Source organism: Typopeltis vanoorti, chromosome 12 (assembly GCF_054136105.1).
Source record: "Typopeltis vanoorti isolate ZY-2024b chromosome 12, IOZ_Tvanoo_1.0, whole genome shotgun sequence".
NCBI classification, from domain to species: domain Eukaryota; kingdom Metazoa; phylum Arthropoda; class Arachnida; order Uropygi; family Thelyphonidae; genus Typopeltis; species Typopeltis vanoorti.
The window spans coordinates 18427876-18448859 of record NC_143560.1 but is presented as its reverse complement, the minus strand read 5'-3'; the positions used below and the strand labels follow the sequence as shown (position 1 = coordinate 18448859).

The 20984-nt window shown below is 36.3% G+C and overlaps 1 protein-coding gene across 1 annotated transcript in view; it reads right to left on the bottom strand.

Annotated features, from left to right (window-relative positions):
* LOC150100611 (protein FAN-like) overlaps nt 1-20984 on the bottom strand; it is a 477112-nt gene that overhangs the window by 154431 nt on the left and 301697 nt on the right. Inside the window, exon 24 of the mRNA XM_090401841.1 lies at nt 16842-16909. Coding sequence (XP_090257967.1) covers nt 16842-16909 — 68 coding nt within the window. The remainder of the gene's footprint in view (nt 1-16841; nt 16910-20984) is intronic.

Sequence of the window (20984 nt, the reverse complement as noted above, 5' to 3'; positions counted from 1 at the left end):
TCTAACACAACTGGTTTCTCAGATCTTAAAAAAAAAAAATGAAAATAAAAAAATAACTTAAATCAAGACATCCTGTCACTCAAAGTTATATAATATAATATGCCCATTATACACAAAGCTGATGTCCCTCAACAATCCATAGTTGGTGGCATATGGTTTCCGACCTATTTTCTCTCTAAATATTTTATACAAACTTCTTGAGACTTACATCAGTTACTCAAACTTCTTGAAACTCATTTTTAAAAGAAAACTCAGCTAATTTTGCTGAGAGACTTACAGATATCCAAGTCATTTACTCAAGCATTACAGCAAGTCCAGATGTGTTGTTATTTACAAATCTTTTAACTGAGGAATCATTTGACATTTTCCATATCTATTTCATATGATTTCATACCTGAAATCATATGACTGTTCCATTACTGCCTTCAGTCTTTCTTCTTTACTTGGAAAGGAAAGTCTTATTTCCAAACATATGCCTTGGCAATGGGATCTCCAGTATCACTTCCTATCACCAATTTATTTATGGAAAAATTTGAGGATCGAGCTCTGGCAGAAGCAACCTTAAAACCTCATGTATGGTGATGTTATGTTTTTATTGTCGGGATGCACAATCTTAAAGGCCTAGAGGCCTTTGTATACATCCTGAACAAAATATACCCCAAGAGGGAGATTGAAAAGGATTGAAAAGGATGTTTATTTGATGATGACCATTTTTGTGTCATCATCAAATAAACAAATAGTGGGATTTATCATTAGATGTCTATAGAAAACCTACCTATATAGGTTGGATGCCGAAAGTAGTTACATGCTAGCTACTTTCATCATCCTCAACAAAAGTTAGTTATCACCAGAATCTTAAAAAAAATAAAAGAAAAATAATGCTTTATACATAAAGAATGATGATACAAAAAAAAGAAAGAGGACCTTACAGTCCTATTCAACAATTCCTCCTGAATGGCCTTCTTTGAAAGGTTACTAAATAAATTATTATTCTCTGAAAAACCAACTGGTATGACTACAGAAATTAATTACAATGGTAGCATTTTCTTACTTCACTCAGGTAGGATTTCAAGCCAGTTAGCACTGTTATTAAAAAAATAAAGTCAATGTCAGAACAGCTTTCAAACCAGTTAACATCCTACAGAACTTCCTACATTTGCCTAAAGATAGCGTTCCGTTTGAAAAATACTATGGGTATATAAAATCCTGTGTTCATGTGGCAAGTTTTCGTTAAGCAGACTGGAAGAGTTTTGAAATCCATAAAAAAAAGGAGCACTAAGAAAGAGGAAAGAAACTGTCTGAACATGTAATCTCTGAACAATATAAAATGGACTAATTATCTGCATTGATTTTTTACCTACAAGACAACATTTTATTAGGATGTTTAAGAAGCGATTCATTCGCAAGGCACTTTATGCTACATGATTCCTATATTATTCCAAATATGACCTAAAGGCATTACATAACAATGTAATATAATGGATGACATGTGATTATTATTATTAACTGACACCTCCAGAGAGTCAAGGACTAATCGAGAGAGGCTATAAATCACCCAAACCAGCTGCCATGCCTTCCCTTAAATTCATTCCCACTAGATGCACTCACTACCCCTAGTTTTATTTGTCCATACAAGCCTTCTCAGCCAACAGCGATCTTGTTCCTAACAGACTGACTTAGGATAACAGTTACACCTTTTAAACAAGCAATGTGGGTTATTTTTCCACTGATTAAATACCAGGATATCTCACCTTTTGAGAAACCAGTCAGCTCTGATGTTTTCAAAAAGATGGCTCCAGCCAGATAGGCGCCCACAATAAGCCCTTTATCGAACTCTGAAAGATCCTTTGTTTTTTCCATTGTGATCAACACTATTGATGATTACTGACCAGCACCATTCTTAAATAGATGCGTAGAACATGTGGTGACGCACGTGGCCAAGTGCTGTGCATATACGCTATGCAAGTGATGTTTATGCACATTTGTATAAAGGTTTCTAATTCAATGGCTGGAATGTGTATATACCAAGGGTAGATCATGCCTCAGTAACTTGCTCAAGTTTTATAATACAGTGATGGCTGAACTTGATAAGAGTAATGGGTTTACAGTGATTCTACTGGACCTTGCTAAGGCCTTTGACAGGATACCACATGGAATTTTAATCGGTAAACTGCAGCATATGGGGATAGATATAGGGTTGGTGAGATGGATAGGAGGGTGGTTGATGGAGAGATATCAGACAGTGATTTATTCAGAGTAGAGTCCAAAAGACGGCCTGTGACTAGTGGTGTGCTGCAAGGTTCTGTTCTTGGACCACTACTGTTCAATTTGTTCATTAACGATATAGGAAAGGATCTGAGAGGAAGTGTTCATTTGTTTGCTGAAGATGCAAAGTTAGGTAGAGCAATAGTGAGTGCACAGGATGTCAAAATTTTGCAGGATGATTTGGATAGTTTGGAGGACTGGGCTAAGGAGAATGGATGTCAATTTAATGTGGCAAAGTGTAAGGTTATGCATTTTGGGATGAAAAGATTAGCAGCAGTATATCACATTGGTGGAACCATACTCCAGAAGATTGACGAGGCCAGGGATTTGGGAGTGTTGGTGGATAGGGAGTTGAAGTTTAGGGGGAACATCGCAAAAGTGGCTAAATCAGCTCATCAAATCACTTGGTTGCTGAAAAATACTTTAACAAGCAGAGACAAACAGGTTATTGTTCCTCTGTATTGAGCCTTGATAAGACCCCATCTAGACTACTGTGCCCAGATATGGGCACCAGGGTTTCTTCTTGATGAGGAGGAGGTGGAGAGGATCCAGAGACGAGTGACCAAGATGATAGCAGGTCTATGGAATGAACCTTATGAGAACAGGTTGAAGATTTGTGGGTTTGCAGAAATTGGTTGATAGGCGGAAAAGGGGTGATATGATTGAGACATTCAAATTACTGAAGGGTTTCTATAAGATTAATTCAGAAGATATTTCTGAGAATAGGACTGGTGGTGGGAGGACTAGTGGCCATACATGGAAGCTGAGCAAGAGTGTGGTTAGCAAGGGTGTTAGAACTAGGTTTTTTACTTGGAGAGTGGTGAATGAGTGGAATAAGCTGCCAGAGTCTGTTGTGGGTGCCATGACTGTGAATGAGTTCAAGGCGAGGTATGAAAGATACTGTGTGAATGTCGAATAGTTGTTCTTGACATGATGTTAAGGCCTCTGTCGACTCCTTGGAGTTGCCCGTAAATTCCCTTCTCTTTGATACTCCTGCATGTCCTGCGGGGATTGGTCGCTAGAGGGCCAGGCGAACGGTCGTGTTTTCAGGAAGCTCCCGAAAGCTAAGTACAATTTTGAATGGAAATTAGTATATATGTTAAAAATCATAACGTAATATTGTCAAAATTTGGTAACTTGTTGTGTCTGTGTGATTTTGGTGTAAATTCCGTTAATTAATTTAGTATCTAACGATATACGTTTCATAGATTTGAATATGGCGGCAATGCGACGTAAGATAATGGCGTCCAAAAATACGACGCCATTGTTCAAAAAATATGATATGAGAAAATTTGTTCAGTGTGATGTGTGTGGAATGTATGCATTCCCGAATGAGGCTGGAGTTTGGATTGAAAGTGATAGTGGCGGGAGAATGTGTAGAAAGTGTATGCAAAGTGAGGAGTCGAAGTATGTGTCAGGTTGTGAGACAGTTATGGTTGAAGAAAGCCAGAATGAGAGTGAAAATAGTGGCTCGACAGGGAATTGCGGTGTACAAGATGGCAATGTGAGTGGTGATCTAAGAAAGAGTGAGAGCAATTATACAGAAAGTGAAAATGGTTTGAATGATAAAAAAAAAATGTGGAATTATGTGTAAGTGAGATCGCTAGGCTGCGCGCAGTGATACAAAATGCGCAGCGGCAATTAGAGCACCTGCAAAACTCTTTCCGGAGTGATTCGGCTAACGAAAATAAACAACGTGGGAGAGTTTCCGAAATGAAGGAAAGAGTGTTGTATGGTGACTCGTTATTAAGAGGAGTAATAGTTGGGAGTGTAACTAAATCGTACTTACCGGGTGCGAAATTTAAGGATGTAAGTGAGAGTATTAGAGTGCAAAAACAGAGGGTGAAAGAATTAACAATTGTGGCAGGTACGAATGAATTGAAAGGTGAGAAATTTTTTATGAGAGAGGACTTGAAAGTATTGTTAAAGGTAGCGAAAGAAAAGAGTGACAGAGTTAGAATGGTGAGTCTGTTACCGCGGTATGACAGAGAGGAGTGCAGAAGGAGGGCCATAATCGCAAATGACATTATGCGCAGGTTATGCGGACGGTGTGGTGTGGAATGAGTTTGATGGGCGAAAGGACTTATACAAGATGGATGGCCTGCATTTGAATGGACTGGGTGTGCGGAGACTGGAAAAAGTGTTGCTGAATGAAGTGAAAATGGATGTGCAGAACCAGGGAAACTAGAACTACCAAGGAGGGGGGGAAGTGGATATCCAGACATCAGTGAGACAGTTGAGTGTAAAAATGTATATAATGTACCTGAGCCAGCACTAAGGACAAAAAATGGGAATGGGACATTTAGAATAATGCATCAAGATAGGGGTGGGACAAAGGGATCACTGCAATTCATGTATACTAATGCCAGGAGTATTAGGAACAAGAAGGAAGAATTTTTGGCCTTGATTGGCTCTTCCTGGCCACAGGTTATTGGCATTAGTGAAACATGGCTGACGGAAGATGATATAGTTAGTGGGATAGAATGTGTAGGTTATAGTGTGTTTAGGAGGGACAGAGAGAATAAAATGGGGGGAGGGGTGTTATTGATGATAGCTGATGAACTGCAGCCAAGGAGAATTGAAGTATTGCAGGATAGTGAAAGGAGCTCATTTGAGGCTATTTGGTGTGAGATTGACACTGGCAGAATAAAATATACAGTTGGGTGCTGCTATAGACCAGGTGATGGAATAGATGGTGGAGATGATATGCATAAACAAATTGATGAAATGAGTGGAAGTAGGGTAATTATTATGGGGGATTTCAACTATGGTAACATTGATTGGAAGGAGGAGAGGACACATGTGAGGAAGGAAATGGATTTTATTCAATTATTAAGGGATAACTATCTGAAACAGCATGTAATCGAAAATACTAGGGGTGTGAGAGTGCTTGACCTGGTAATAGTATCTGAAAATCTGACTGTAAGGAATATGACCATGTTGCCACCTATTGGTGAGAGTGATCATAAGGTCTTGACCTGGGAGGTGGCTAAAGGTGTGCAATTTGTGATTAAGACAGGGTATATGTGGAATTACAGTGCTGGCAAGTATGACAAGCTTAGGAGATTGCTTGGGTCAGTGCCATGGCATGTACAACTGCAAGGGCTGGACGTTGATAGAGCATGGGAAGTGGTCAAAGAGCATTTACAGGAGGTTATGGCTGATTGTATATCTAAGGTCCGAATATTGAAACAAGGAGGGGTTAAATGGATGAATAACACCATTAAGCTTGAGCTGCAAAAAAAGAAACAACTATGGAGGGAATTTAAAGAAAGGGGTGACCTGCAGGCACACGAACTGTATAAAGTGCAGGCCAGAAGGGTAACGAGAGTGGTAAAAACAGCAAAAGCCGATTATGAAAGGAAACTAGCTATGCAAGCAAAAGAGAATCCCAAACAGTTCTTTCAATATGCTGCAAGCAAGAAAAAAACTGTACATGGCAAAATGATTTTAAGGAATGACGATGGTAAAGAGTTCACTGAACCAGTCGATATAGTGGAGTTACTGAGCGTGCACTTTGCAAAAGTATATCATCCAGGTGGTGACGTTGAAAAAATGAAGGAACCATTAGTTTATACGGGAATTGTGATGAATGAAGGGGATGTGAAAAGTCTATTACAGAACCTTAATGTGAATACATCTGTGGGATTGGATGGTATACCGGCACGGGTCTTGCATGAAGCGGCTAATGAATTATCAGTGCCCTTGACCATGTTGTTTAATCTGAGTCTCGAGTCTGGCTTAGTCCCAAAGGAGTGGAAAGAGGGGAAAATAGTTTCACTGCATAAAGGAGGATCCAAGACTATGGTTGCAAATTACCGACCGATCAGCATATCAGGAGTCGTTGTCAAGGTCTTGGAGAAAGTAGTCAAGGGAAAAATACAGGAATGGATTGATGAAAATGAGATACTGTACAGAGGACAGCATGGCTTTGTGAAGGGTAGATCATGCCTCAGTAACTTGCTCAAGTTTTATAACAAGGTGACGGCTGAACTGGATAAGGGAAATGGGTTTACAGTGATACTGCTGGACCTGGCAAATTCATTTGACAGGATACCACATGGAATTCTCATCCGCAAGCTACAACATATGGGAATGGATATAGGGTTGGTGAGATGGATAGCTGGGTGGTTGATGGAGAGATATCAAAGAGTAGTTTATTCAGGGGTAGAGTCCGAAAGACGGCCTGTGACTAGTGGTGTGCCACAGGGTTCTGTTCTTGGACCACTGCTGTTTAATCTGTTCATTAACGATATAGGGAAGGGTCTAAGTGGGACAGTTCATTTGTTCGCTGATGATGCAAAGTTGGGTAGGGCGATAGTGAACGCAGAAGATGTCAAAGTCTTGCAAGATGACTTAGATAGATTGGAGTTCTGGACTAAGGAGAATGGATGTCAATTTAATGTGACAAAATGTAAGGTTATGCATTTTGGAGTGAAAAAATTAGCAGCAGTATACCACATTGGTGGAACTGTACTCCAAGAGATTGATGAGGCCAGGGACTTGGGAGTGTTGGTGGATAGGGAGATGAAGTTTAGGGGGCACATTGCAAAAGTAGCTAAATCAGCTCATCAACTCTCTTGGTTGTTGAAAAATACCTTGACGAGCAGGGACAAGCAAGTTATTGTACCTCTGTACCGAGCCTTGATAAGACCTCATCTCGACTACTGTGCCCAGATTTGGTCACCTCGGTTCCTTCTTGATGGGGAAGAGGTGGAGAGGATCCAGAGGCGAGTGACTAAGATGATAGCAGGTCTATGGAATGAACCATATGAGAACAGGTTGAAGATTTGTGGGTTGCAGAAACTAGTTGATAGGCGGAAGAGGGGAGATATGATTGAGACATTCAAATTGCTAAAAGGATTCTATAGGATTAATTCAGATGATATTTTTGAGATCAGGACTGGTGGTGGGAGAACTAGGGGACACCCATGGAAGCTGGGCAAGAGCTTGGTTAGCAGGGGTGTTAGAGCTGGGTTCTTTGCTTTTAGAGTGGTAAATGAATGGAATAAGCTGCCAGAGTCTGTTGTGGGTGCTATGACAGTGAGCGAGTTCAAGGCAAGGTATGATAGATATTGTGAGAATTTTGAACAGTTGTGTGAACATGATGTTTAGGGCCTCCCTCGATGAGTCTAAGGACTCATGGAGTAGCCCGTGGTAATAATAATAATAATAATAATAATAATAATATATATTCTCCTGATTTTTTTAACCTAACAATTAATTCAGCAGGAAGAGATACTGAAAAATTTGCATTGGATCACATCTATCTGACTAAGATTGACCACTTATTGATCAGAATATCTGAAAAATCCTAACCATTCACCTAACTGTTTTTTTTCTTATTCTTACTATTAATCCTGATAAGTATGTTGATATTAGTCCAATAAGTAATTCAGATGACAATTTACTGTATATTTCTTTACTTATACAGCATCTCCAGGAAATATCTCAATATAACCCTATGCTTGTGTTGTTTGACACTATAACAATGGCAATTAGAATCTCAAAGGTTCCATTCTTCATTCACTTGACCAATCTAATCTTTTCAGTTTCTTAATCTCACTTAATCAACTGCTCTGCATACAGTATTAAAATAATGTTCATCAGAATACATGGCCTTCACTCCTCTACTAATTAATCTCATCTTATTTATACTTAGGTTTGGTTTACAATAATGAACGAAGCCAGTGTCAATGCAATTCAAGAATTAGAACAGAAAAACAGAAATAACTAAAATTATTATTATTATATAGGCATTTCATGAAGCCTATGCAGAGCCACAGTAGTTAAGCTGAAATTGTCACTAGCTGGAAGGACAAGTTCAAATACCATCTAAGAACACACACACACACACACACACACAAACACACACACACACACACACACACACACACACACACACACACAAAAAAAAAAAAAGGGCTTCTTGAGTGAAAATAAGTTGCTAAGTCGCATGAGGAGTTTTCCTTTCCAGAAACTTAGATTTTTCATCCTTCAAAACAATGCAACTAGCTGGAAAACACATGCAATTAACAGACATAATACGCTACCCTTATAGTCTTATTTCCTCTAGCCATAATCTCAAATAACAAGCACATCATTCCAAAGACCTAAGGACATTTCCCCCTGTCCCCACCCTATAACTCTCTTAACATATTCATGCTGGGGAGAGTTAAATACTCTCACAGCAATCTCAATCTTCTACAGGAAGAGCAAAAATATTTCACAGGGACACAATTTGCTGTTTGCATATCAGTGGATGCACCACATATTGTGATGGGATGTTTGAGCGTAACTAAATTAGTATGGGGGGGGGGGATAGGATAGGAACATATTTGTTTCAAGATATATTACGAAACAATAATCAAGGACAATGCTATATTTGGTTAGTATATTTGAATTACTATAAGTAAAATATGTGAACCTACATTAATGCACCATGTGAGAATGGGATATATAAGGGCAAGAGATAACAGGTGTAAACAAGGTAACCAGCATGTAAGAAAGGCTACATCAGATTTTGAGAAGAAATTAGCCGAACAGGTGAAAGAAAATCTCAAAAAGATTTTTCGTTATGCGGCAAGTAGGAGGAAGGATGATCATGGAAGGATAACCTTAATGAATGTAGATAGTAGAGAGGCAACGAAAGCAGATGAAATTGTTGAGATACTGAATAATCTTTTTTTTTTTTTTAAATTAAGGGGATATTAAATCCCCCATTATTTAAAAGCCAAATAAGAAACTCAAAGATAGGAATCAAAGAGCTTCATGCCAAATATAGCAAACTATAAAAGTTTCGGCATAAGTTAAAGCACATAGTTCAAACCTAGGGCAACTCATTGCAAAGGTGGGGAAAGTTGTGATCACTATTCTTAGTTTTCCCCATAATGTAAAACACATCTCCTAGGAGAGGTATGATGTTATTATTATGGTAAAATTATGATTATACATTATGGTTGAACTATGTGCTTTGTGTAACTTGTTCTGGTAAAATACTTATAAGCTCTGTATTACTAAATCTTGGTATTTCTAGCCTGGCTCCCACTGATGAGACCTCAATAAAGGTCGAAACTGGTCTGGGTAGTGGCCCCTTGCCTTTAATACAAAACATCATACATCCCCTTCTTGGAGATGTGTTTTGGCATTAAGGGTAAATATTAAGATTAGTGATCAGAGCTTATGCCACCTTTACCACGAGTTGCCTTGGTCTTGCACTACCTGTAGGATCAGCTAGTCTTGCATCACTTGCAGGTGCAAACTTGACTTGTTTGTCTGTTTGCTTACTTGGGAAATGGAGTAAAACCAGGTTTAAAATTACTTGGTATTTTTAACATTTATGTGCTTTAGCTTAAGCTACAATTTGCTAAAACTTTATAGTTTGCTATGTTTGGTATGAAACTCTTTGATTCCTATTAAATCCTACATTATTTCAAAGCTGAATAAGAACCTCAGCTTTGAAATAATGTGGAATTTAATATCCCTTTAATTTAAATAATTGTTATCGCCGAAGTGAAGCCTATTGGCTGTTTATTTTAAGTAATTTATGGGTGCACCTTTTTGACAACTCGTATAGCAAAGTATGAAAGTTCTCTTCGCTATAACCTCAGTATTACCTGGTCTACCTACTCACTGATGAGACCTCAATAAAGGTCGAAACTGGTCTGGGTAGTGACCCTTTTACCATAATGTATAACATCATACATCTCCTAGGAGATGTGTTTTACATTATGGGGAATACTAAGAATAGTGATCAGAACTTTTCTCACCTTTGCAACGAGTTGCCCTAGTGTTGAACTATGTGCTTTAGCTTATGCTACAATTCGCCAAAACTTTTATAGTTTGCTATATTCGGCTTGAAACTCTTTGATTCCTATCTTTGAGTTTCTTATTCGGCTTTGAAATAATGTGGGATTTAATATCCCCTTAATTGAAATAATTGTTATCGCCAAAGTGAAGTCTATTGGCTCTTTATTTTAAGTACTGAGTAATCATTTTGCAAGCATATATCATGTGAATGAAGATATTGTTATTACAAAGGTGATAGGGACTGATGTGAAAACAGAGATTAAAGAATTGGAAATATTTAGTATATTGCAGAATCCGAATGCAAATACAGCTGTGGGATTGGATGGGATATCAGCGTGCATTTAATAAGAATATGCAAGGGGACTAGGCTGTTTAGTTTAAGTCTCAGCTCTGGCAAAGTCCCAGGTACTGGAAAAGTTGGACAAAAAGAGAATTCAGGTATGGGTGGATAAGAATGTGATACTCTATGAGGGACAGTATTGTTTGTGAAGAGTTGGTCATGCCTTGGTAATTTACTAACTTTTTATAATAGAGTGAAAGCTGAGTTGGATAAATGGGAATGGTTACACAATGATACTGCTGGATTTTGCAAAGGCATTTGACAAGATACCACATGGAACTATGTTAAACAACCTGCACCAAATGGGGATGGATAGGAAACTGCTGATATGGATAAAGGGGTGGCTGATACCAAAAAGTAGTATGAGAAGGGGCAGAATTAAGAAGAAGACAAATGACTAGTGGGCTGCAAGGCTCTGTGCTTGGCCAACTGCTGTTTAATTTGTATATAAATGATATAGAAAATAATTTGAAGAGAGATATTCAGTTGTTTGCTCATAATGCAAAGTTGGGTAGAGTAATAATTAAGCAGGGTGCTGTCGATAGCTTGTGGGATGATTTAAATAGGCTGACAATATGGGTAAAATATAATGGATGTCAATTTAAGTAAAAAAGTGTAAAGTTATCAATTCTGAGATTCAAAAATTACAAGTTGTATATCACACTGAGGGAACTGTACTTCAGGAAATTGATAAAGTCAAGGATTTGGGGTAGCAGTATATAGAGAGTTGAAGTTTAGAAGGAATTGCTAAAGTAGCTAGGGTGGCCCACAGGATTACTTACTGAAGAATGCACTAACAAACAGAGATAAGAGAGTTATCATTCCTCTTTATACAGCCTTGATATGACCACATCTGGATTACATTGCTCAAGGTCTGGTCACCTGGGTTTTTGTGGATGAGGAAGTGGTGGATAGGGTCCAGAGGCAAGTGACCAAGATGGTGAGGGGGTTTGTGGAATCCTCACTATGAGGAGAGATCGAGGGTTGGTAGATTGCAAAAGTTAGTTGATATGTGCACAAGGGGGGGGGGGGATATTATAGAAGCATTTAATTTACTTAAAGGATTTCATAGGATTGATGCAAGCGAAATGTTTCTACACATGACTAGAGGGAACAAGAGGTCATTCCTATAAGTTGGATAAAAGTGTAGTTAGCAAGGGATGAGGACTAAATTTTTTACTTGCAGAGTGGTGAATGAATGAATGGAATGGGCTGCTTGAGTCAGTTGTAAGTGCTCTGTCTGTTAATGGTTTCAAGGAGAGATACGATAGTGGTGATAGTTTGGGTCTTCCATGATGAGTCTTAGGACACCATGAGGATGCCCTCTCTAATAATAATAATCTGTTCACTAAATTAATCTTTCTCAGAACTCTCATATGTGGTCTCCAGTTCTTTGATCGTTTTATTTCTAACCCAACTCTCAGATCCTTAAGTTAAAATTGGTTTGAACACTGTCTTGAATTTAGTGTTATGACTATTTTTTTTTCTTATTCCATATAAATTTATTTAGCTGACTTCCTACTATATCAGCTTTACTAATTTTGTTGTCTATTTCCATATTATTACATAGTAACATATACATAAATAATTTTTAATCATCATTGGAATTATCCATCTTTTTGTGAATTCTACCATTATTAGATACATTTTTTTTCTTTTTTGTCAGCAGTTCTTCTCTCTTATCAATAAGAGTTATCTCACACACGCTGGTATTTTGTTGGAGATCAATGGATGCAGTCAGTTTCTTATAATACATAAGATTCATTTTCACAGGAATAGATGCATTTTTACTTATTCTTTCTGAAGGCTGGAATAATGATGTTAGCATAGAGTAAAAAGCATCAAATCTTCAACATACTGCAGCAAGAAAAATAAGTACTTTTACTGTATCACTACATACAGTACAGAGACATTTACAGCCCATGTGCTATGTTTAGCAATAGATTGGTGTAATTAATTAAAAAACAACAAAATTACACGATAACCACAGTAATAAACTGTAATGAAAGTACAGATATTTTGTATTGAAAATAACAGTACATCATCAGTGCATAGAAAGAATAATCAAATCAAAGAACAGGAATACAAGGTGCAACAATTGGTTTACCAATTAAAAATGGTTGCTGTGTGCTAGAAATTAAAATTAATATTAAAATTACTTCTGATGTTTATATAAAATCAGAATATCCCAAACTTTAGGGAGGGAGAGAGAGAGAGAGAGAATCATTCTGATTCATGTTAGGACAATTTAAAAGGCATTCCTATTTAAAACTGCTTATATCAAGATGAGCACAGGATACTTGTTTAGTGTCAATACTATACTGTGCCATATCAAACCCCTTGAGGTTTTACGTATTCAATATCATACTGCAGTTCATTAATTCCCTCTCCCCCAACAGAACGGTGTCTGTCCAAAGTATGTCAAATTACATTCACAAGGGATCCAGGAAATACCAACTAAATAAAAGATAGAGATCACAGTTTGTCTTTTGTAGATGGTAACAGATGAGAAATTTTGTTGATAAGAAAATATGTGGAATTAAAGTGATACTTCTTCAAAATTCTATCAACAGGATCAGAGATAGCAGAATTTATTAATTAAAGAGTCATTAATTAATAAAACACATAATGATTGCTGTTCCTTTTCCTCAAGATTACAGCAAAAACTTCACACTTCCAAAACTTTAATGGAATTAAATGGTTATAACCAGTGGTGAGCTATAAGGGGCTCGCACGAGCCCATTGTTAAATTTTTCTTCAATTTGCGGGACCCTTGTTCTTCTTGTTTACTTTTTATTAAAAAAAAGCATAATTTTTTGAAATATATTAAGCCACAAACTCGTACGGTAACCTAACAAAAATTATTCTATTCGGCAGTGTATAGATTATTTGGAATTATTGTTTCAACTCTTCTATAATGAATGCGCCCTCTATAACAAAAGTTTGAAAATAAATAAAGATAGCATGCTATATCTTTACCCTTCTCCCTTCTGGTAGCCAATCATATGGTAAAACCAGTAGATAATCAAATGTTCGTAAAACTGCCATCAGCGGGTTGCTCCACTGGACATTAGTTCTGTGTTTGTCAGTATGCTGATGTATAGCAATTGTTTGTGTTTAAAATAATAATAAATTTTAAAACTGTATATTCAGCAAATTTTATTTTTATAATTGTAAAAGTATTTTTACCCGTGAAACATGAAAAGACAGTGAAATTCATTAAATTTTTTGGGAAAAAAAAATAACAAAAAGTGATTCTGCTGATTCTACTGCTGTGGAAAATGAAGTTTAAGATAATATGCACATTGATTCAATGATTATGCAACAAGTTGGAGGAGAAAAAGAAAATCATTTACCTGATTGCTGGAACAAGAAGCAAGCATCGTATTTCTAAACGCAGTATAAGTGGTTAGAAGTTAAAAATGGTAAATTACAATGTTGTGTTTGCTCAAAATATAAAAACTTAGGTGTTGAAGGAGAAAAAAGTTGTTTTATCATCAAAGGAATGGATAGAAATGAAAATGGAACCGAATGGAAACACTACAGACTCAAGAACCGCATGTTTGCATAAAAAGTTATCCAAACATAATGAATCATTAACTCATAATAAAATCATAAAAATAAATAAATGAAGAATGTAGCAAATCTATATTACCAAATTTAATTGACAAACTAAACGAAAAAGAAATTTTGATAACTTCAAAAATGTTTAATTCTGTTTATAATTTGGTTAAGAGAAACCTCCCAATGTCCGATTTGCCATTATAGTAGCAAATATAGTAGCATGTATGCATTCCGTGGTGGTATTTTCTAGTTCTACAAGATCAAAAAAAATCGTACGTGGTTCAGTGAGCTTATTGGTATTGTTAAAAATGGCATTGTTCTAGGATTATCATTGCATTCTAGATTCTCATGAATTAGAATAGTTGAACATATTTCTAAACAAATAAAATTAAAAATATTCTCCAAAATAATAGGAAAAAAAAGTTGCAAAATTTCTATAAAATCAATAATGTTGTCAATTCGTCTGCTATTATAGAAAATAAGTGTTTTAGTTATTCACATACAAGATGAGCTCACTGAACCATGTACGATTTTTTTTGATCTTGTAGAACTAAAAAATACCACCACGGAATGCATACATGCTACTATAATTGCTACTTTAAATTCATATGGATTTTCTGATAACTATTTAAAAAATCGTCTCATTGGATATGTTTCCTAACATTACAGTAGCTCCATCATCTCTGATGGAGCTACTGTAATGTTAGGAAACAAATAAGGTTTTGCAATCAAACTTCTACAAAAATTTCCCAACATTGTGATTTGGCATTGCGTAGCTCATCGTTTACAATTAGCATCAGACGATTCGATAAAAAACATTTAAGAAACAAATCATTTTGAAATATTTATGGATAAATTATATGCTTTTTATCATCAATCACCAAAAAATCAGCGAGAATTAAATACGATTGCAAAAGACCTTGGTATCGAAATTTTAAAGATCAGCCGTGTGTTTGGACCACAATGGGCAGCTTGAAGTTTACGAATGGCTCTTGCTGTGTGGAGAAATTACCCAGCTTTATGCAAGCATTTTGCATCGAATGATAAATATAAGGTCTTTTTAAACCGACTTCTCAATTTGAATTTTTAAAAGATCTAGCATTAATGATTGATATCATACAGGAATTATCATATCTGTCAGAAGCTCTACAAAGTCGCAATATAAGTATTATAAGCGCTAACTCCTTAATCATGCGAACAATTAATACAATTAATGATTTTAAAAATTCTGTAGGTTCTTGTGAATCTAAAATTGATACCATGTTAAAATCAAAAGAATTTGAAGGAATAGCAAGTGAGAGCAAATCGGATTTCACAAACTACTGCGAGAAACATTACTAAACCCTCATATAATGTCTTTAAAGGATAGATTAATGCAGCAAAGAAATTTTAAACTTAAAAATTATGAGGAATTGGAAGATGAAGAACTAAAAATCATTTTAAATGTATGTTATCCTGAAATATGGATTATGACATGTCCATGGTTAGAAGGAAAAAAGAGAATAAGATCTTTAAATTTTATTTTGAAATATGAAATTAAAATGAATGATTTTAGAGATTTAGTGGAAATGGCTTTGACTGGAAAGTAACAAAACGAAATTCCCAGTACGGTGAAAAAAGCCAAAGTGATTATGGCAACAATTGCAGTTTACAGCGATGAAGCCAAACGAGCTTTTAGTGTGATGAATAATATTAACTACGAAGAGATCTTCTCTCACTATAAAATATTTTGGATTTAATGACAATATGTATAAATGGGAAACCCTTGAATGAATTTAATTCGAATCCCTATGTCAAATGTTTTCTAACAAATCATCGCTCGGCTATAGATCCTCCTAGAAGAACACGACGTGAAGGAGGAAGGAAATAAAGTGTGGCAGCTGTTCTCATAAGTATTTCCTTAAAGTAATTGTTTGTAAATGTTAACCTGTAAAGGAGAGAGCTGCTTTTTTTCTGGGTAAATGTGCACCAGACAGCGAGTTTTTTTTTTTATGTAAAATCGTCTCGAAAGTGATTTTATTAAATAAAAATTATAGTTACTGTTACTACCATTTTACAAATAAGAATTCACTTTTGGCAATCACACATAAATAAATAGGACTAAAATAATGCCCCTTGATTGATACCATTGATTATCACTTGAAGTATAAAATCAAAAGAGAAATATAACGTATTTCAATATTATTGTGTTTTAGATAATATCTATGTATTATTTATAGATTGTGTCATAAAAACTTCTATCGTAAACAAAACAAATTTATTTTGTTTATAAACACCCCGAAAACATCCATTTGCATTCACAAACATTCCGGTGTGGGCATGGATGTTTGTGATTGTCTGTGGAAATATAGTGGTGGCGGTTGGCGGTATATGGCGTTGGTGCAGTTTTTTTTTTGTTTGTTTGTTTGTTTGACGATGCGAGCGCTTTGTTAAAATTTCCATAGCTCACCACTGGTTATAACCCTCATCAAATCCAACAGATAATTGACTCCTTTCATCAGACTGGAGGGTCTGATGAAAGGAGTTCTGAAGAAGTATCACTTTATTCCCTATCAACAAACTTTCTCATCTGTTACAATCTACAAAAGCTAAATTGTCATCACTCTATCTTCACAAGGGATTTGGTAAATACCAAATCAATATAATGTAATTATCTAAAGAATTAACTAGCTTATTCAGTTACCTGGCTCAAGGCAATAATTAAAACAAATAAACAAACAAACAAAAAAGTATACTGTATCAATGTGCTTACCAATCCATTACAGGAATAGATAAATTAGTGGTGAACTGATATGATGTATTCTTCTTGGATAATTAATATATTTTATTAAGGAATGAGATCAGTGCTAAACTAGTTTCTTACCATATTAGAAACACTGATACTTCGAAGCTGTCTTTTTTCAGCCAGAGAGTACATCTTCAGAAGACAATCTAAAATAAAATGTTTGCATGAATTCAGAATGTGATAAGAAAACTGCTGAATTTTCAGTAATTTATTAATGCATATATCATGTAATAAAAAAAGAAGCAAGAAGAACAGATGCGTACATGTACATTATGCATTTCTGTAGAGTTAAGACATGACATCCTTTGGTTGGAAAGACCTTAATTTGAATATCGTTTAGGGAATAAGGAACATTTTAAATAACTTCTTAAGCTTAGTTAACTGAAGGTGAATTAGCCAGTTTTATAGAACGGTAGAGACACAGGGCATTTCTGCAACAACATAGCAAAGCGCTGCGATAAAATTAACCACCTATCATCCAAAATTAGGTATATATATATATATATATAAGTCAAGTTACTTGACCAAACATAACACAGGGTTTCCATGAAAGAATGCATATATTTTGAAAGAAAACTGCAAACTATTACTTATGTTTCTATTACAAATCAGAACCAGTAAACTGGTTCTGATTTGTAATAACAAATTAACAAAAATTAACACTTATTTGCAGATAATGCTTTTTTTTAGCTTTGTATTATATGACATATTTTGCAACAGTTAATTAAACAGCTGCTTTTTCTCAAAATATATGTTGTCTGGACAGTCATAAATACTGTACATAAAATGTAATACATTACAATGTTTGTATTTATATTCCTATGATATATAAAATTTCTCTAAGTACAGGAAGATCTCATTTTACAAAGGGGTTAGGTTCTCAGCCCACTGTTCATAAAGTGAATTGTTCAAAATTAACTTTATGAATTCACAAATTCTCCAAAATAAATAGAATAATGAATAACACCTTAAGACCAGCAATAGTTACCAAAAAAAAAAGCAGACTATGAATGCATAATATTTTATCAAAACCAACATTATTATTTGGCAGTGAAACATGGACAATAAGAGAAGAGATAAGAAAAAGAATCATTGCAGCGGAAATGAAATTTCAGCTGCCAATACACCATAATAGAAATAATAGAAAAATCAAATGAAAAGAGCATCTAGAATGAATGGCATATGATAGAATACTGTAGTCCCCCCCCCCCCCTTATCTGCAGGAGATATGCTCCAAGACACCTGCGGATAGCTGAAACCGCAGACAGTACCAAACCCTATACATATGTTTTTTCCTATACATACATACCTATGATAAAATTTAATTTATAAATTAGGCACAGTAAGAGATTAACACCAATAACTAATAATAAAATAAAACAATTATAACAAATACTGTAATAAAGCTATCTCAATGTGAATGGAATCTTGGCAACCTCAGCACATGTTTTTTATTATGATTTATTTATTTATTATTTAAATAGTCATAAAGTCGAGAACTTTATCTTTTTAGCTTAAATGGAAGCACTTTATGGCTTCTCTTTGGCATATCCGGATTGCTAGCATCACTGCATTTTTGGAAATTATGGAGACAACTACCGTGTTTGAATAAAAACTTTAGTTTACTATTACTAAAATTTTACAATTCGACGTTTCGACCTTTATGTTAAGGTCATCTTCTGGAGCGTACAAATATACACAGGAAACAAGCTATACCACAATCATACTGGTTCGTTAAAGACACTGACTAACCGCTACCACAATTGTTGGCCTGACCTCTGGTGGAAAAAAAAAAAAAAAAAAAAAAATATACATCAGCGCTAAAGTCCTATTATTTGTGTTGTCTACTATATACATATATTAACATTATATTAACATCATTCCAGCCAGTTGGAGTGGAATGGTTTCTAATAATAGCAGATTGGCTAGAGTCCTGACTTGTGTTGAATCTTTCAAATTAGGTTGGCTGAATGTGTGCCATCCAGATCCTTGGAATTTTCATACCATCTTTGTTGTTGATATTTGGGTGGTTTATCAGGATTTCGCAGGATTCTTTAAATTTTCTTTCGTACCATGTTTTTGTACGGTGTAAGGAGCAGGTGCTTTTCCAGTTGATTTGGTGTAAGGTGTTGAGTGCGTGGTCTGAGAGGCCTGCTTCACCATAATGGTTATATTTAACGTGTCTAATGTGTTCTTTTTTGCGTATAGAGATTGTCTGTCCTGTTTCACCAATGTACGGTAAGTTACAGGTGCAGCGGATGCAATAGACTCCAGGATGTGCTAATGGGAGGAGAGGGTCCTTAGAGGAGCTGAATATAGTTTTAAGTTTAGTGGGTGGTTTAAAGGTGGCATTAAGGTTATAATGTTGTAGGATTCTGTTGATTTTTTCTGATAACCCTTTAATGTATGGGATGGCTATGGTTTTACTGTAGTCTAGATTCGTTTTTGTTGTGGTTTTATAGAGTATTTTATTGACAGTATTTTTGTTATAGCCATTGTTTATGAATGTGTCACTAATGATTTTTAGTTCTTGTTTCAGGGCCTGCTGGTTAGAGCAAATAGTTGTGGCTCTGTTTTTAAGGGTGTTTATGACTCCATATTTTTGTGCTGGGTGGTGATATGAATTCGCATGTATGTATTGGCCCGTGTGTGTAGGGACGGGAGCGAATTTTGGTTTTCGATTTCGATGGTAAATTGTATGCGTTCGTGTTGTTTGTTTAGGTGGCTGAGGAATGTGTTTAGCGTTTGTCGACCGTGCGGCCAGATCGCGAACACGTCGTCAACGTATCTAAGCCAGATTGTCGGTCGAAGCGTGGCGGAATCAAGAGCCCTTTGCTCAAAGGTTTCCATGTAGAAGTTCGCGATTGAGGGGGATAATGGTGAGCCCATGGCCGTACCTTCCTTTTGTAGGTAGAATTTGTTTTGCCACACGAAGTAACCGGACTTTAGTACGTGGGCAAAGAGGGCCATAATGTCGGGCGGAAATTTGTTTTGTAGTAGGAGAATTGTGTCATTGATGGGGACATTAGTGAAAAGGGCAGAAACGTCAAAACTGACTAATAAGTCGTCTTTGTCGAGTGTTATGTTTTTGATTATGTTTATAAAGTGTTATGTGTTTTTTACGTAGGAGGGGGAATGACCTACCAACTCCTTGAGTGTTGCCGCTAATTTCTTGGCTAGGTGGTAATTGGGACTGTCTATTCCTTCCACTATTGGTCGAAGGGGCACATTTTGTTTGTGTATTTTCGGAACCCCATATATTCTGGGGGGGCGGGCGTAGTGGGGTTTGAGTTTTTTAACTGTGTCTGGTGGCCAAGAAGTGACGGACTTTAATAGTTTTTCTGTTTTGTCCTTTATCCTCAATGACACAATTCTCCTACTACAAAACAAATTTCCGCCCGGCATTACGGCCCTCTTTGCCCACGTACTAAAGTCCGGTTACTTCGTGTGGCAAAACAAATTCTACCTACAAAACGAAGGTACGGCCATGGGCTCACCATTATCCCCCCCAATCGCGAACTTCTACATGGAAACCTTTGAGCAAAGGGCTCTTGATTCCGCCACGCTTCGACCGACAATCTGGCTTAGATACGTTGACGACGTGTTCGCGATCTGGCCGCACGGTCGACAAACGCTAAACACATTCCTCAGCCACCTAAACAAACAACACGAACGCATACAATTTACCATCGAAATCGAAAACCAAAATTCGCTCCCGTTCCTAGACACACTAGTTACACGTCTTCCTTCAGGCAATCTATCCTTCACGGTCTACCGAAAACCTACACACACGGGCCAATACATACATGCGAATTCATATCACCACCCAGCACAAAAATATGGAGTCATAAACACCCTTAAAAACAGAGCCACAACTATTTGCTCTAACCAGCAGGCCCTGAAACAAGAACTAAAAATCATTAGTGACACATTCATAAACAATGGCTATAACAAAAATACTGTCAATAAAATACTCTATAAAACCACAACAAAAACGAATCTAGACTACAGTAAAACCATAGCCATCCCATACATTAAAGGGTTATCAGAAAAAATCAACAGAATCCTACAACATTATAACCTTAATGCCACCTTTAAACCACCCACTAAACTTAAAACTATATTCAGCTCCTCTAAGGACCCTCTCCTCCCATTAGCACATCCTGGAGTCTATTGCATCTGCTGCACCTGTAACTTACCGTACATTGGTGAAACAGGACG